We start from the raw sequence: 19314 nt of genomic DNA on the forward strand, positions 1-19314 counted from the left end.
GTATAAAAGTTTACTTATATTAAAAAAAATGCATTATAATTTGGGATTTGGTATTCAAAGTGCAAGTTTCCTTCCTTTAAATTCCTGGTGTGTTTACAGATATAAAATGTTGCTAATTTTGTCAGTTTAGTACTTAGAATAAACTTTTCTATTCAAAAGAGAAAAACTCAATGGGACTGGGGCTATAGCTCAGTGGCAGAGTGCTTACCTAGCATGTGTGAGACACTGGGTTCAATCATTAGCAATCACATTAAAAATAAACAAAAGAAAGGCATTCTGTCCATCTATAACTACAAAGAAAATTTTAAAAACCCCTCAAATTATTAATTTCAACTCAACAACTGAGGAAATACACATCTTTGACTATTTTAGTATTATTCACTGAAAGGAAATGCAACCACAGGATAAAATTATTTTAAATTCTACACTTTCCTCTGTGGCTCAGCTACTGAAGAACCAATAGTTTGCTGACCTTGACTTGTTTGGTAAATTTGTTAAAAATACTTAATACACTCAATGAATGAGAGAGAGGGCTCCTTAAAATTTACCCTTTTCTTCTCTGAACTTAATGAACTAAAATGTTCCTGGTTGGTTGAGGTCAATAAAATTGGGGAGGTGGATCAGTAGTGTAAAGCACGTGTGAGGACCTAGGTGTGAGTAGCTAAGCACATGTGAGGACCTAGGTTCCATCTGTGTGGCACCTCAAAAATGAACAAAAAATTCTTTGTCTGTTACTATCAGTATTGTCAAAATCTCAAGATAAATCCAGTTAGGAAGCCCTTCCTTTTGGCTCTCCTAGGCTCCTCACCTATGTAATAGGGCTACTTTCCTTGCTAGTAAACTATTTGTATTCTCTGGTTGTAACTTATCACTGAAAAGCAATAATAGGTTTCTGGTCATTAAGTATGAAACAATTAAAAAAAAACTCAGAACAACTTCCAAAGAGGCAACCCACCACTCATTAAACAGCTTTACGCAGGAACCCAGTTCAAAGCTCCAGGACCTGATGAGTTCCTCTAACTGGCCTCCTTTATAGCCCCTCCCAATCTTGGGTTTGGTGTTTGTGAAACAGGTCTTTTCTTTCTTGACCAGGAAACTGATGCAGGCTGTCCAGTATTCTCTAGTTTGCACTCACTCACTGGATATTAAGCAGTGAATATTCAGTTGAATTCCCTCATCCACTTGACCTCGGCCAAGACTGCCAATTCTTCCTTCCAGCCAGTAATAAATAACAACAGCAGGAAGTCTTATTCCATAAAGCATTAATAAGATATTTTAATGAGAAAAAACAAAACAAAACCAAATCTTACTCTCATGTTTCTACCTAAAGACACTCAAAACTTTTCCCCCGTCCATCCTTTCTAACTGCAAGTTTGTTTGTGACCATGTAATAAAGGCCAGTTTGAAGATTTTTTTTTTTTAAAGTTTAAACCTTTTTTAAAAAGATTAAACAATCAGGCTAGCAAAAAGGTACTCAATACTTACTTTCCTTATATCAAACAAGCTAATATTTCAGTACAATGTAACTATACAGGATATATACAATACACATATGTTCACAAAGCAAACACTATAGGCTCAGAACAGATTTGAAAAAACATGATATTCACATTGATTACAATAACTCTAAAAATGATTGTAACGTTGAAACGGCACTTAGTTTACAAAAAAGTCACAAAAAAATATATATATATATGTAGTCACCAAGAACTATGGTTCCTGTAAAATACTAATTAGCCAGATACTAGTATATAAAATGTGAAGCTCTGACATTGTATACATTTTTAGGAAATGAAACAAAATCCAAAATCATTTTTGTTATTGTCAAAAGTCAAACATGCCAAGTAACTTAGCTATGGCCACTGTCACCAAGTAAAGCCATACTTGAATGAGATGACAACTGGATACAAGCTGGTGAATCAGGGACTGGCACAGTTGAAGAGTTGTACTGGTTCTAGGAGAGGAGTGGAGAACATAAAGACACCATTCTATGTAATTAATTCACATTTTCTCCCCAGCATTACCCTTCCTTGAGGGTTTCACAAGATGCCAGTGCCCCCCTAGAATCATGTTATAGACAGCAGGGTAAAAGTTTTCCCAAGACTTCCTTGCTGTCGAGTTATAGACAAATATTAAAGCATGCATCAGTTACACAGAGCAATCAGTCACCCTCTGGAAGACTGTGGTACAGTCTCCTCCTAGGCAGTTTGCACTAGAAAAGACTTCAGTTTTTAGATGGAGCCAGGTTTATGTGTTAGCCCTGTAATATATTGAGCTACTATAGCAGCAAATATGAAATCACACAAACAAAAACACAATTTTATTTAAAAATCCATTTGTTACAGCAAAGCAATTTCCCCCCTTCAAATCTGTCCCCCTTAACCAGATATGTTTCTTTTATCACTGAATCCTGGTCTGTTACTTCAAACTTTCTCATTATGCTGCTCTGGAAAAAGACACTTCCTAATCCCGGAAAAGCTTAAATTTACTCTTAAAAATGGGAGTACAGGAATTTTAAAGTAAAAAAAAAGTCTGTTCTAAAAGTATCTTTCACAAATATATATATTTAAATATTAAAATAGGCTACCTAGGATTTTTATAAAATGGCTTTTGAAAAGACAGTAGTGGCACAAAGAAGCCATATACTATCCTCCAAGTCAGACATAAGGTGCCACAAGGGTGCCCTACAAAGAGGCAGGCAATCTCTATCTGATGCAACAGGAGGCACCAGTAACAACAGAAAAATTAAATATATTATTGGGAACTTGAATCAAAACCAAATTTTACTCTATCAGGGGTTGTTTTCCTAAAAAATATCTTGAAATAGAAGAATTAGAAGCCATCACTTTGTACAAGGAAGATAATAAGGTTAATGATCTTACTCCTTCCAAATACCTGATGTCATTTATTTCAGGTACCTGAAAGATGAAAAGCAGTGCAACTTTCAAAAATTTAATGGACTACTCTCAGTATGAGAGACTTTACATAGCATCTGTCAACTTGAAAATTAAATTGATACTTCAAACAAAAAAAATCTAGAGAATACTCAGAAAGGTTCTCTCTGGAAAGCAAGTGTTTCTAAGAACTGCACGAAAGGCTTCCATCTTGAAGTGAACACAGCCTTCACTAATACCAAAGACTCGATGTGTATTCAGAGATGACAGGCTTCTCTTGGAGCAGGTAAGATTTGTCCTTTTGCAGGTAGTGGACTTTCACAACCTAAGCTTTCATTTACAAGATGATTTTTCAACATGTTTAACTAAATAAAATCTCGGTATGGTCAGGCTAGTATTTGGAAAACAAGTACAGTTTAATAAAAGTCATGACACTAGCTCCTCAAATAATTAAGCAGCAACTACATCAAATCATCACAGCTGAGCCCAGGGTTTTAGGCCTGATCAGCATACTTAGTCCATTTGAAAGAGAAAGGAAATAAAGAATTTGATTTTATAAACCAGGCACTTCAAACTGAAATAAAAAAAATTATTTTAATTTTTTAAAAAAAGTTTTTGTTTTCAATCCATGGTTTGAACTTGTCTGGGTCCTGTACAGAGGGACCTCAACTAAAGTAGCACAAACACTTTGAAGCAGTCTAATTTTTCAGATATTGCCAAACAGATTCCAATAACATTGTCTGAAATCATTGAAGAGACTGTTTTTAAAAACACAGAATTTTCTATGATAAAAATAAGACCGTGACTCCTGATGGAAATTGATATTGTCTTCATTCCCCACCTGACATAGGGTTTAATTCCCCATAAATATAATGACAAAAATCTCAACATATCTGTAATCTAAGGTCAACAGAGCATTCTTTAGCTAAATCTGAGGACTGGGTTCAATTTCAACTCATTATTGTTTTTGGTTAATTTGTCTTGCTGAGGACTTTTTAAATAAATATACCCTATATCACCACATTGTATCAAGCAAAAATAAAAATGGGCATAAACAAAATAAGAAAACTTAAATTTTGACAACCTTAAGCCTATGAATATGCTTGTCTATAAATACTCCTCAGACATGTTCAACGCAATAGAGCTTCCCTGTTTTGTACTGCTTCAGAAAGAAAATCTAGTTTCTATATAGTCTCTTCTCAATAACTTTTAAAATCTAAATATATTATAAATAAAGCATTTTATGTTGATAATTTATAGTGAAAACCACATTTATTTCCTTTTAGCAAGTTGGGGGCTTGTTCCTTCTAGATGTGAACTTTACTATTTCAAACTCCTTTCAGTGAAGATGTAAAAATTTTAGAACTGTTCATTCATTAGGTAATAATTATCTCTCTGTGGTATAATAGTACAGAATTGCCATTATACCATACAGTAATGTATTTTTCAGGGACAACAAAACTGAGTCTAAAACAATTTGAGAAACTTTTAAATAAAAGTCACTAAACTAGTGACTAGTTACACAAATATAAGAGAATAAAATAAGAAGAGAGAAAAGACTGAAATATTTAACAAAGCTTCTAAAGGTTCTCAGGGAACCATTTGTAGACTAGGAGAGTCTGGCTCAGTAGTTAGAGGGCAAATGTGTTACCAATGATTTAAGTACTCAGATATGTGAACTAGCTCATCCCATTTGGTAAAATATTTTAACAAAAAACGGAAGGCTTTTTTTTTTGGTTTGTTTTTTAAAAAAAGGTATGTGTCATAACACGAAACCTAATTATTGTAAACTAGAATGGTTGTTGAAATTTTAAAATATATGAATGAATGAGGTTAAACAGTATATTTTTCCTACGTGAAATTGCAAACTTTAAGAAAAATCTGTTTTAAAAGTTGTGGATGATAACCTCCATCTGCATCCATTTGTAGAAAATTAAAAAAAAAAAACAAAAAACAAAACAAAAAACAAACCCAAAACCCAGTATCAGTTCTTTGTTTCTGAATTAGCAGAATTGCTGACATGCTAGATGTTTCGATTGTTAGAATATACCTTCAGAAATGAGAATGAATATAGGAGCTACAATATCCTTTATCATGGATGAATACCTTTCTTAACTTCTAAAGTATGTCACAACAATTTGGTAGTTAAAAAATTGAAAATAAAAGCTTATCTTGTATAAAATGCTTCGTTTTAAAAAGGCAATTTACCTTGCATTCTAAAATGTAAGCCCTTAAATATCACAAAGTTACCCTCTTCGGCCTTGAGAAAGATACCTTATGGTTAAATATCCTGAACTGGAATATTTTATGTTTTGTTATGCTGGTAATTTCTATGGATGAAGCAATATAACTGGCTTTCATTTCTTTGCAATGGTTTTCATAAGTTCTGGTAAAAATTGTACATCCAGGCATTCCTCTCTTAAAATGATTTTAAAATAAATCTAACTACTACTATATAATTATCCTTTGCAGCTTTGTTTTGTAAAATAGATTCATAAATGAAACATCATTACACTATGTATCAAGAAAAAAGCAGAGCCTCACTGAAATAGAAAAAGGCCTTTGTATCATTTTATGTTAAATAATGAGCAGTTACCTGTATTGGTAAGGTCTGGGTAGTAGACAACTAACCAGATACGTTTTCTCATAGTATATTCAAATTTCAATAAAACTGGGAAATACATAACAATTTGTAATGAAACAATGACATCTAAAATTTCCATCTGGGAAAGAATCCCCAGCAATAATTCTTTACTGTGAGCACAGTAAGAATACCTTGGAGCTGCCAGTTTGGGCAGGGCACTCCATGTAGCATTCTTAGGATAGGGGATGTGCTACAATATTTTCAACCAATGAATCTACACATTTCTTCATTCTTACTTCCCTCCTTTTCTTTTTCTTATGATTCCTGGTCATAATTTTACTTTTGTAGAATTTTGAGCTTAAATTTAATATTATTTATTGGTGGGCAGTTTTCAAAGACTACATGATATCAAAAACCGCTGACCTTTCTAGTTGAGACACAGTACTATCATAAGAGTATCACGGTCTGTTGCGGAGAGTAATTCAGCTTCTATTAGTAGAGAAACATAAATGGTGGAAGCCCATTATAACCTACATATGCTGATTTCATGAAGGTAATATGCCTGTGTTTGGTTGAAAATGGGTAAAACCCAGTTTCATAAGTAGAGATTTGGAAATAAGGGCTGGAGGGTGTAGCTCAGTGGACGAGCATGTGCTTATTAGCATATGCAAGGATTCAATCACCAGTACCAAAAAAATTCCCCCAAACCCAAAAAAAAAACCCCAAAATCCTGACTATAATTTATTTCTCTTTTATAATCCAATCAGGTGTTTTCATATTAAACTTTGAACATTTTAGATGTGGGAAAAAAGTTACACAAAAGTTCATTAGGCATGGACCCATTAATATTTTAGATCAGTCTGAGATACTTTAATGGCACCAGATGAAAAGTATACCTCAGCCTAGAGCATCATATAAATTTCATTTTTTAGCAGCAAAAAAGGTGATATTATTTAAGGTTTTTAGCTTTTTTGTTAGTATTAATTTTTTCCCCACTCCCCAGATTTATGAGTCATAGGTGATCACTGTATAGCCTCTTCTCATCTTTTATATTATTGCTTACATTGTGTAAAAACTAGTAATTGCTCTAAATAAACTTGGTGATGTCTAAAAATATTTTGGAACAAGGAGGATATTTCACTATCATATGGGGCTTTGTAAACACTCTTAGTTGGGTTAAGAACATAGTCTCAACACAGAATTCTTTATTTTGTCCAAAACAGCACAGTAAAAACATCCCCACCAATACATAAACCTATATATAAAACATAGAATATCTCCAATATTTTTCCTTTATATGGTAGCATACCAGTATATGCAAGAGAAAGTATTTTTGATGGGGCAAGGGGAAAACTGGGGCAATGACCTAGTTAGCCAGGCATTAACATTCAAAAACCAGGTAAACATCAATTTTAGTTAGAAAAGCAGTATTAAAATAGTTTCTATGAAGCGGGGATTTACATGCTTCATCCTACATTCCTGATAGCCTGACTTTTCTCAATCATGGTTCTTTGCCTTTGGAGTGATACTATAAAGGTACAGAGAATGCCTAAATAATACCAAATCTTCACCATGAAAAATCATAATAGAAGTGACAAAGCTTAAAAAAAAAAAGAGTATGCTGGATTTAAAAAGTATTTACCTTAATAATTTTTAAGAAAGCTTACCATAAATACTTCCAAAACAACAGGCTTTACAACGTCCTGTGTATAGGAGTAAACAACTACTTGAGCCATTTGTCAAATTCTGTTTAGCAATTTCTCAAGTACCCTTTCATCTGAGGAAGATCAATAGTCATCTGATTTCTTCTTTACCTAATGATCTGTTGTCAGCCTACTTTTAACAATGGAAGGAAAAACTGGTATATATTTTAAGTCAACAGGTTCTCCATAAGTCTCACAGTTCCTATTCTGTTTCAACATCATGTTGCTGTGTACTTACAGAAGCAATCTCTGTTATGAAAAATAAAACGTTAGTCACAGGGCTTACAAAGTGAAAAGGGAAGTTCTTTCCCAAACCCTTTCTTGTTTAAAAATTAAATTAACTTTAAATGTACAAGACCAAGCACAGGCACTTTCCAAAAACCAAAAATGAAGCCAAATCACAAAATTACTCAATAGTTATAGAAGACAGCTCTGCTTTTGGGGGGTCATCTCTGGTAGCCTCAGTACAAGCACTGGTCTTTGGCTGCTCTGGCACTTCTTCCTCCTTCTCTGCCAGCCCACCAAGAGACCCCAAGGGAAAAGTGCTTTCACAATTCTGGGTTGAGGAGACCTGCGAAATTACAGGCATTTGAACAGAGGAGTTGCTTTCAAAACCGTGTTCTCCAAGATCATACTGAACAAGGGTCTCTTCTTGTTCCTGGTTTAAGTAGTCCGGTACTAGGAAATCACTAGATAAGAGGCAAAGGATGAAATACAGAGTTAATTTTCAAACCAGTAATAGATAAGCTACAATTAAAGGATGTAATCTATAAAACAAGAATGGGAATTTTCATCTCACTAATTCTTCAATGAAGGTTAAAACTCAGGAACTCTAAGGTTAAAAATTTTCCTAAATATGAACCAAGGTCATCCAGTAGAACCAAAGTGCATCAACTCTCCCTACCAACAATATATAAGATTAATGATCACTTTCAGTGACCCTTTGGACACCTAAAACAGACTTTCTTGTTCTATGTAGAGGAGTTTGTACACCAACAAATGTAAGTAGCTCTTTCTAGAGAAGGCCTCAGCTTATTGCTCACTTAAGCAAAAAATGATCTGAATAACTTAAATGCTTAACTTTTCTTGGATCACACTGAGTAATAGATACATAAACTCATCTTTGTATTATTGCTAACTGGATACAAGTTAGTTAACAAACTAAGTCCTTATGCATAATGACCTTATACATAATCTACTATAAAAAGTAGAGAAACAAAATAATTTATCTTGCTATTAGATTTGAAAATGGTAATAAATGACTGTGGAATCACAATGTGGGAATAAATTCCTTGCGATTGGTTACAGGTCAGTCCCCAAAAGTCATTTAATTATTAATTCCCACAGGAAATGTGGACAGTAAAGTATAATGAAATTTCAACAAAAGTGGATAATTTCCCCAGAAAAGATAAAAAAAAGATTTTTAATTTCTTTATACTTTTCTGTATTTTCTATTATACTCACATTTTGGTAGTTAAAACAATAAACACTGTGAAGTAAGTATTATCTATGTTTTATGTAAATCTTCATTACTGAAACTAAAAAAGTTCATTATACCAGGACTGTCAATAACTAACACATTTGATATGGCCATTTTATAATCTGATTGTTCAGTATTAATAATAAAATAAAAATCTGGCCATTTGCAAAGCAATTTCAAATGTCTCGTGTTCTATTTTCTAAAATGTCTTCAAGGTTAGACAAGATTGAGTGAAGGACACAAGGCTCTGCACACGGGAGACACAAACACAGGAGTGGTTAGCTCCAACACTATTTTATTTTGGGACGATTATTTAATATGATATGTATAATATAGGTAGTGATATGACAATCACATACTCAGAATTAGAACTTATTAAACAAAATTAGTGTCTAGTTTGAAGGGAAAGCAAATTTTATCCAGAAATAGTTTGGAATCTATAGAAAAATAAGGTTTAAAAACAGAGGTAACTTAAAATGTAAGGACACAGATTTAATTTTATGAGAAACTAAGGATTTCTATAGAGGTACAGTTCTTATAAAGTATTAAAAAAACCACAATAGAATTTTATTTCTAGAGGAGGCCTTGGAAACCATTTGTTTAAAGCTTACATTTTATCTTTTGCTAAGTTTCAAGCTTCTTCATCTGTAAAGTGACATGCTCAACACATTTAGTGGCAGAGCTAGGACTAGAACCTGATTTCCTTGGATACTGTATAAATCAAAAAGGTAACTCTATTATAAATTATTATTAGTAGAAGCTGGAGCTCTAGCTGGGGTTGTGGCTTAGTGGTAGAGTGCTCGCCTAGCACATATGAGGAACTAGGTTCGATCCTCAGCACCACATAAAAATAAATAAAGTTATTAAAAAAAAAGAGCTGGGGCTCTAAACTGAAAGAAAATAGGAGACTTCATTGGCTCTAAACAATCATATCCATTATAATTGCCATAAAAAAGTTTCTTTCTTATTGGTAAATGGACATTCTTTTATAGGATTAAAAAAACAGAAGTGGGTAAGAATTTCACTAATATCCAGAGTCTGAAGTAATGTAATATTTCTAAGTATCACCTGACATGGGATATTTTCTAAGTTCTATTCAAGAGTCACTACAAAATTACTTTAACCTTATACTATTAAAAAAAAAATGAAGAGAATAAGTAGTCTGTGTCTATAGGAATATATAAGTATATGTATATATATATTAAAATATATAAATTTTTTATTGTTTAGGAATATACTTTTAATACCAACTATAAAATATTAATGATTTTATCTATTTAGGAGATCCAGCAAAAATTTATCAGATCAGAAGATCAAAGTATGGATCCTGGGAATTTAAAATGAATGTGACTGATTAGCTGGCAACCTGATTTTAAAAAACACAGCAGGCTGCCCTAAAAGCAGGAAAAGAGAGTTTAGAAAGCAGTTTTCCTGGTTGGATTTTCGTTGTGCACCTCACCTGCTCTGGAAGTAGTTTGCTAGCTCTGATGCTTCATGGTTCAGACTCCTCAGGTGCACGATTAAATTTCCAGAGTTGGTGAACATGGCGCCACATGTTTTGCACTCGTAAATCCGAGGCTTGCGGATAATGTGCCGGGAAACCCTCATATGGTGTTTATATTCCCCGAAGGAAGTGAAAGTGGCACTACATATCTGGCACCGGAAACAGCGTTTACCTTCATGCTTTAGGCGATGCATCTTTAGCGAGTAAGCCCTGGTGAACTTTTTCCCACAGCGGTCACACTGAAATGGTTTAATTCCTAGAAAATAAAGGAAAACAAAAAATATTTGAGAACAAAATAAACTGAAAGGTCATATACCTCACAAATTTCTGAACTACAATTTTATAGCTATAACTTAAAAAGATAAACATTATAAGAAAAAACATTCTAATTCAGTATCTCAGAAAAGGTGCAGAATATTTGAGGTCATTAGTGCCTAAAAATAAGGCAGGATGGAAGAGGGCAAATTAGGTAATATCTATTGAAATTCACCTAATTTACAGACTTCAAAACACATATTAACTATCTAGAATTTAGAACCAAAATCTTCATGTAAGAGCATATTCATTTCACTATAGAGATACACTGAAAATGTTCCCCATCTCAAACAGAAATGAGAAGAAAAAAGGAAAATTCTAACATTTCTGATGATCACAACAGAACCATCATTTGATGAAATGGCTTTCTGAGTATTTACTATACTATTGAGAAAAATCAGTAAGTGAATTATAAAAGATTAAGTTTTCTTAAATTCATTATCACAGTTTTAGGGAAAAAAGAAAAACAAACTAAAACACCTTGTAAAACATAATCAGGGATTTAACAATATCTCCGAGAACTGGCATTAGGATAGGAATTTTAAGACCTATTTAGAGAATGAGAAGTGAGGTACTAATATAGCTGAAAATAGTAGCAAAGATCTCTTGTTCATTAGAGGTTACAATGTTTTACACATAAGAATCCTGGTACATTTATGTGGTCATCAAATTTTGTCAAAAGTCTGACCTACCATTTATCTAAAATGTTATAAAAATATAGCTGACTAATCAGAGCAGAGAGATTAGGATTACATAATATAAATTATATCAATAATTAAATATTAAATCTTTTGAAGTATTTTTTTTGTTTGAAAACAATTTCAAATTTACAGAAGTTAAAATAAGAATGACAAAAGGAACATCCATATATACTCCTATAAGTCAGTTTGCTTTACCATCTGTGTACTTCCCTATTTTACAAATGTACACATATCTAATACACCCAAACTTTTATTATTTTCCCCAATATCTTTTAATATACATATTACATACTGCATATTGACTCTGAGTCAGAATACTTAATACCTGTCATAAATGCATTAGACAAATAGTTTCCTGACAATGCACCATTTCAGCAACAGATATACGCTTATCTGTTCTCATTTGACTTCCCAGAGTTTTTTCCTTTTTTCTTTTCTCGAAAGCACCTGTTTCCTATTTTAAATTGGATTCCAAAATAAAATGTTTTGGAGCACTCACTTATCCAACAACAGGGAAGATGGCATTACCTGAGTGGATGAGCATGTGCTGTTTTAAGTTCTGAATACGGGTGAATCGCACCCCACAGGTTGGACACTGAAAAGGTCTGTCGGGACCATTTGGACTTGGTCGTTCTGTACTGCTGGTAGAAGGAGCAATGTAGAGTTGGTAGGGATACTGAACACTTTCCAATCTAAAAAAATAAACCAAAAAAGGCAACCAGGTTCTGATTTTAAGTTGAAAAAACACTTCTGCAGGTCAACTTTAAAAGAACAAAAGAAACACTTAAAGACTTTTTAGAAAATAGTTTATTAGAGGAGTTGCACCTAGAATATGAAAAACAATGTTACTGACCAGAATGTGCAGCATCTTAAATTAAGCATGGACATGTAACTACAAAACATATCATTAACTAATTTACCTTAGTTATTATTAATCTCTCTAATCCCCTTTTGCTACTGCTTTAATTTAGGCTTTCTCAATATAAGCTTGAATTAACAATTCTCTATTTAGCACCACACTCCTCTAATCCATCCTTCTTACAGAATCATAGTATTCTTTCTGATTAAATCAGTCTTCCTTTAAAAGCCTGAAAAAACTTATCTTCACAATAGTCTCAATACCTTTAAAAGGTATTTAATACTCCTTGTATCTGAATTCTACCTTTTCAGTCTCATTTCTTGTTATACTCCCTAAATATATCCTATACCAAATGATCCCTCCAATGTGCCATAATCTCTCCCAGTTCTGTGCATTTGCACATTTGATCCCTCCTCTAGGCCTAGATACTGCCTAATGATTTTATGTCGGTAAGCTATCACATCCTCTTGGAAACTTTTTTTGATTTATCAGTAGCTTAGCTAGATATCATCCTAGGCAAAGCAACTCAACTCTCTACATGACTTAATGATGACTTGTTTACTTGTCTATCTTTAACCTTTCTCTCTTCTTCCCTGAAAATCGATGAAGTTCCTTGAGGGAAAAGACTAAGCATTTCATCTCTATATGTCTATCATTCAGCACCGTATTTAATAAACAACAGACGACCTAGTAATATTTGAAACTATGGACTCTGGGCACACTTCTGCTTGTTTACGTTTTTTATTAATGCATGCAAATGATTGTATTGATAATCTTCTCAGCCAGGTTTAGCTATCCAAGAACAATAATCCTTGTTGAGTTCCTTGAATCTTTGAAGTTTTATCAAATCTAATTTTTAAGATTGTCCTCAATCTCTATTAGGAGGAATTCAATCATTCAGTGGTGTATATATTCAGTGGTGAAAGGCAAACAGTAATCAAGAAAATGATCAAAGTGGAGAATAAAAGTAAGAAGATCCAACAGCGACTGGGTGCTGGTTTAAACTGGTGATTAGGATCCTTGAGAACTGACACAGAGGCAGTGATCTGAAGGCCCAGGAGTAGCCAACAATACGTATACGAATAGGGGAGAAAGCATTTCAGGTAAAGGACACAGGGAGGCAAAAAGGTCCCAAAGCAGGAAGAACAAATATGAGGTATTTTAGGAACTAAAAGGGCAATGTGGTTAGAATGTAGTATTCAAGAGGAAGAATGGCCTGATTGGAGTTAGGTTAAAGTTGTATTACATAGTTGTTTTAAAAGGCAGAGTGGGATGTACATAGTTCAGAGTTGGAGAGCTTGCTCAGCATGTGCAAGGACCCAGGTTCCATCCTGGTACTACAAAACAACAAAATACAAAAAAGAACAAGCAATTTTAGGTTTTAAATATGAACGGAAAATAGCAAGTAGCTATTGACTGAAACACAACCTAATCTGACTAACTAAAATAGAAAAAGATGATGATTTTGGCTACCACATGGAGAACAGACTTGATTTATAGAATAATGAAATCAGGGGCCAGTTTGAAAGCTACTGTAGTAGTTATGAGGCAAAGGATGGAGATGACTTAAACTTAGGGTGGTTAGAGTACAGAGAGGAAAAGTAGACTGGGGATTGGGGATATACTTTAGTGGCACACTTGACAGAACTTAAGGATTAAATATGAGAAGAAAGTGGGGAGGGAAAGAAGAATCATGAATAATTCTGAGGCTTGTGTTTAAAAAAAATTGGGGGATGAAAATGGGAGAAAGATGGGAGAAATAGGACTTAGATGGGGAGATAGAAGCAAGAGTTCTGTCTTGGTATTAAGTATGAGATGCCCCTTACATACCTATGTATAAGTAGGAAGGATTGAGTGAAGATAGTGACTTGGGAACTAGGGTATACAGATCAGGACTGGTATAGTTTTTGTAGCAGGCCAGATAGTATGTATTTTGGCTTTGCACACCATATGGTCTCTGTTTCAATCACTTAACTCTGCCACCCACAAATGACATATAACAAGTAAGTGTGGTTATGTTCCATTAATAGTTGATTTACAGAAAAAAGGCAGCAGGCTGGAATTGTCCTGTGGTATGTAGTTTGCCAACCTCTGATCTAGATACTATTTAAAGTAATGGGGGGGGCTGGGGAAATAGCTCAGTTGGTAGAGTGCTTGCCTCACATGCACAAGGCCCTGGGTTCAATCCCCAGCACCACACACACACACAAATAAAATAAAATAATGGGACTAGGTAATTTTGGTAATGCCAGAAAACAAACAAACAAACAAAAAACCTCCAACAGTCTAATGTGATGATGCTACCTCATTACTCTGAAAAGTGAGGTCCCAATAAATTTCTTATAATATTCTGAGATAAAATGTTTGAATTTAGAGTTGTAAGCACAACAATTACAGGAAAACTACATATCATGTTAGAACTAACCGATCATCATCATCCGCATGAGTATTAGTGCTAGAAGTGCTTTGAAGTGTAGGCAACCCCTCGGTAACGCCTTCGTCTACTGAGCCTGTGAATAAAAGAATGAAAAGAGGACAGGTGTCAATACTTTGATGCAAATAAGCCAAGGTAATACCTGCAAGTCATATATCCAAGACTCTAAAATGTATTTTCTAGTATTCATATCTTGAGTGATTAAGCAAAAGCAGTAGTGTTCTACATTATACTTTTACTTTATTTAAATGTTTTTGTAATTAAAAAAGAACTATGTAAGACAAACTTTTTATTACTTTTTAAATTCTTTAGGAATTTGAGAAAAATTTCAGAAAACAAGCAATTTAAATGCAAGCTAAAGTTCATGTAAAACTAAATGATATATAAGTATTATTTAAGGAAGCATTGGCAATTTTTATTTTTAAGCTTATTTTACTGTGACTACACATTACTCACTATACAACTTTTACACAAAATTTAAAAGACAGAAAAAACACATAAGCAATCCTCCACACAAGTCACAAGATAATACTGCTGGCATTCTATTAGTTCCCATTCATTCTTCCCCAACTATACACCCTCCCTCAACCACAAGCTTGTCTTTTATAGTTATCATTTCCTTCCCCACTCCCTCGTTTAAAAAGTAGTTTTATCTCAAATATATGTATCCATAAACTAGGGATTAGTTCTTGCTGGAACACAGCAACAGGCAGTCTAAGGCTGCTCTCACACTATGTACAGTGTAGGAAGGTTGAGCAGCTGTGGTTGCAATAAAGACCACATAGTGGTTAAATCTCAACTATCTACTAGCTGGCCTTTAAAGAGATTTGCCAACCCCTGCCATGAACAATACAGTTCAGGGTTGTGTGGCTATAAAACTTGATTTAAGTTGAATCACACTGTATGTATTCTTATAGCTTGTTTCCTTCAACATTGTGGCCTCATTCATGTCTGTAATTGAAGTTTAGTTTCATTGTTATAGCAAATTAATAATTTATCCATTTTAGTTTTTTTGGGGGGGGAGGCACTGGGGATTGAGCCCAGAGGTGTTTTACCACTGAACTACATCCCCAACCCTTTTTAGTTTTTTTTTTTTTAAGACAGGGTCTCACACTAAGTTGTTTAGGGCCTTGCTAAGATGCTGAGGCTGTGATCCTCCTGCCTCAGTCTCTCAAACAGCTGGGATTACAGGCATGCACTACCAGACTTGAGTCATTCATTTTACTTTCAATGGCGTTTCAGGTTATTATGAACATGCTGCTGGAAATATTCTTGTACTATTAATACATTTAACTTATGTGCACATTTTTCCTCTAGGGCATATACTTAGGAATGGAATTGCTAAGTCATAATATATGTCTATATTCATCTTCATTAGAAAATGCTTTTTTTCAATGACTGCTTTAAATTTACATTACTACCAGCATTGTATGAGAGTTGTATTGGTCCACATTCACACCAACCCTCGCTACTGTTGGATTTTAAAAAATTTGCCAATTTGGTGAATATGTACCACATATTTTTCATTTTCTTTCTTCCAAGTGAAGTTGAGAAACATTTCATGTACTTATTGAAAATCTACTCTTGTGAAATGCCTGTTCAAGTCTTGCTCCTGATATGTCTTTCTTTTCATCATTTTTGTTTCATACAGAAATGGATACAATCCCTTTTGTCAGTGATAGATGCTACAAATATCTTTCTCCTTCCATGGCTTATCTTTTCATGGGTTCTTCTGATGGCCAAAGATTCTAAATTTTAATTAAATTTATTATCTTTTCCTTTATGGTTAAGGCTTTTGGTCTTATTAAAAAATTTTTTCCTATCTCAAATTATCATGAAAGATTTACATGTTGCCTTTGAGATTAGGTCTTTTCTTTAATCCATCTGGAGTTGATTTTGTAACCACATGCATTCACTGAAACGTCTCTTCTCTGCTTTGCAGTGTCATCTCTGTCATATATCAACCATATATAACATCCATCTGTTTCCAGGTTCTCTTAATTTCATCTGCTGGTCTGTCCTTCCATTAAAGCCTATCTTTAGTTATCACAACTTCATAATAAATCTTGATCTCAAGTAGAATGAATCCTCTGAGTCCATTTGCTTCCTGAAAATTGTTTTTGGTCTTTTGCATTTTTATATACATTTTAGAACCAATTTGTTGAATACAAGTATTAATGGTCATTTCATTTCTCTCTTCTATTAAGTCTGGAAAATATATAATATTTTCACATTCTTTTTTTACTGGTTACCTTAGAAATTATACACATACTGAGCCAGGCCCTGGTTTCCTAGGTTGCATCCACAGAGCAGGAAAAAAAAAATTAGACATGTAACTATTGAAGTATAATCAAAACCTTTACTTCTTCCTGGATAATACAAGGATCTTGACAGTTTTAACTATTTTCCACCTGTTCCCATTCTGCAACTTACAAATAATTATTGTTTGATATTTTAGGTTTTTGTTGATTAAGCTCCACAAGGTATTATTGTTCTTATATGAGCAATATTTACTTACATTTATTCACATATTTACCTCCTCCTTTTGCTCTTCATCTCTTACTGATGAGACCTTCTGTGCTCACTTTTACTTCTTATGATTTGCTGATAATTGTGTTTAAAAACGTCTTTCACTTTCATTCTTGAAAGATTTTCACTGTGTGTAGAAATCTACACCAGCAGTTATTTCTTTCAGAACAGTTGGATATCAACCCACTATTTTGAGATTGAAAAGTCAGATAGTCTTTTCTAGGTAATTTGTCATTTTTAAAAATTTCTTAAGAATCTTCTCTATGATGTGTCTAGGTTTGTGTTTTCTTTTTATTATGCCTGTTTTGAGATTTGCTGGCATCTGATGGACTGGCACCTTTCATTAATTTTTGAAAATTCTCAGCCACCTCTCTTCTCCTTTTAGAATTTTTATCAAATCTACATTTGTATTCATCATATTTCTTCTCTTCTCCACTGCAGTCACTTCTACTGTCTCTCTCGGGGCAGCATTCAAATAATTTCTTTTAACCTATCCTGTGGTTCTCAATTCTCTCTTTTGCTAAATCCCATCTGTTGCCAAAATGTTCACTGAGATTTTTATTTTGGTTATTTTTTTTCCTTTTCCTTAAGTCCTTTTCTCTTCCCCTCAATTTTGCTATATTAACTTTTTAGTTTACTGTTCTCTACAATTATTGTTCAAGGTTATTAATTTTGTTAAACTGAATAAGTATATTTGTTTTATATGTCTGAAAACTATACCAATTGATAGTGCCAATTTATCTTTGCTGTTTTAAAATGTTCCCATTAGTGGTTCTCTATTTGTCTTCTTAAGTGCCCTGGTTATTTTTGACAATGTTTTCTGTCCTTTATAATCATTTGTAGGGGATTGATTTGCTGAGGTTGGGATGAATATATGCCTTCTTCCAGAGAAGCTTTATGCTTGCTTCTGCTAGGCTCCTGGGGAGCTTGTCTTGAAACAAGTCACTCTTGAGATGTGCAAGTGGACTAGTCAGTGACCATAATTTCTTAGAAATGTATTTTCCTTCCTTTTTCCTTTTCTAGTCTGTCCAATGGCAAGGCAGTTTTCCTGTAATTCCCCAGAATCTGAAGGATGGGGAGCAGGTCTAGTTTTAGTGATACAGTTAGTTCCTTTGAGGTCCCTGCTTAATGTATGGTAGCAACTTTATAATCTTCACATGCTGTCTGGGCTTTGGTTTCCATTCCCCTTGCTCTTTGATGAATCTGTACCTATTTGATTTGGTAAATACTTGGCAAAGCATTAAACTTGTTTTAATGCTGATAATGTTATCTTTCAGGTCAAGGTCCCCACCCCCTTTAATTTAACCTGGCAGTTTTTTGACCATCTTTTCACGTTTTCAAATACTTTTAGAGTAGTCTGTAAAAACAAAACAAAACAAAACAAAGCAAAGCAAAGCAAAACAAAACAAACAAATAAAAAAAACACAACCTGTTGTTTGTCCTAGGGACAATGGATCCAAACAAACTACCCTCATCAGGTAATAAACTATGCCAATTTTTTTTTTTTTCTTTGTGGTACTGGGGATCGAACCCAGGGTCCTGTGCACGCAAGGCAAGCACTCTACCAACTGAGCTATCTCCCCAGCCCTATGCCAATTTTTTTACTATCTGCAAATAAGTTGTGTTACACCAAACGAACAAATCTGAGCCTCTGAAAAGGTCTAATTTCTTTATAGTAAACCAATTTTTGATTATAATATTTTAATGAAAGTTAAAATGTACCAATTGTAATGGGTGTATAATACTATGTACATGTGAACATTTAATAAATATCATCTGTTAACATACATAGGATGAAATTTCCTCCTGATGAAAATTTACAATCCAGTACTTCAGATTTTCCTTTTGGAACACTTGAATTAGGTAGAATTATTAGGAAACAAGTATATTTTCCATTAAAGTTTTTCAAAAAACTAACCTAATCCCTCTTACGGCATCCAAAATTACTTTAATCATTTGTGCTGGAATATTTGTGACAGGGTTACAATTTGCCTTGCCTTCTTAAATAATACAAAATATAATTTATTTTTAGTTTCTTGATGACTCATGGAAACCATCAAGGTCACCAGTTATTATACTATGTTATAATACACAGAAATAGAGCCTTTTGAAAGCAGACAGGACTGTGCTTCTACACTCATTCTGTACTGTACCCTATTCTGCCCTACTGGTGTGTTTAGCATTTCTGTGCATGCCTTTTCCTTTCCTTTTTCCCTTACTATCAAATAACATTTATTTGTCCCCTATGCCTACTTATCCAACTTATCCCTGATCCTTCTGATTTGTTTTTATTCCAGATTGGTAGAGAACC

At 33.8% G+C, this 19314-nt stretch overlaps 1 protein-coding gene across 5 annotated transcripts in view; it reads right to left on the bottom strand.

The window, feature by feature from the left end:
* Positions 1 to 1353: 1353 nt before the first annotated feature.
* Zbtb44 (zinc finger and BTB domain containing 44) overlaps positions 1354 to 19314 on the bottom strand; it is a 72325-nt gene continuing 54364 nt past the window's right edge. For 2 of the 5 annotated variants that reach the window (XM_047516238.1, XM_047516239.1), the window contains 4 exons: positions 14466 to 14550; positions 11710 to 11873; positions 10121 to 10421; positions 1354 to 7870 (listed from right to left, as the gene is read on the bottom strand). In XM_047516238.1, coding sequence (XP_047372194.1) covers positions 7588 to 7870; positions 10121 to 10421; positions 11710 to 11873; positions 14466 to 14550 — 833 coding nt within the window. In that variant the 3' untranslated portion in view covers positions 1354 to 7587. The remainder of the gene's footprint in view (positions 7871 to 10120; positions 10422 to 11709; positions 11874 to 14465; positions 14551 to 19314) is intronic. The other 3 variants (XM_047516241.1, XM_047516240.1, XM_047516242.1) reach the window with 3 other exon arrangements.

Source organism: Sciurus carolinensis, chromosome 11 (genome assembly GCF_902686445.1).
Source record: "Sciurus carolinensis chromosome 11, mSciCar1.2, whole genome shotgun sequence".
Taxonomy (NCBI): domain Eukaryota; kingdom Metazoa; phylum Chordata; class Mammalia; order Rodentia; family Sciuridae; genus Sciurus; species Sciurus carolinensis.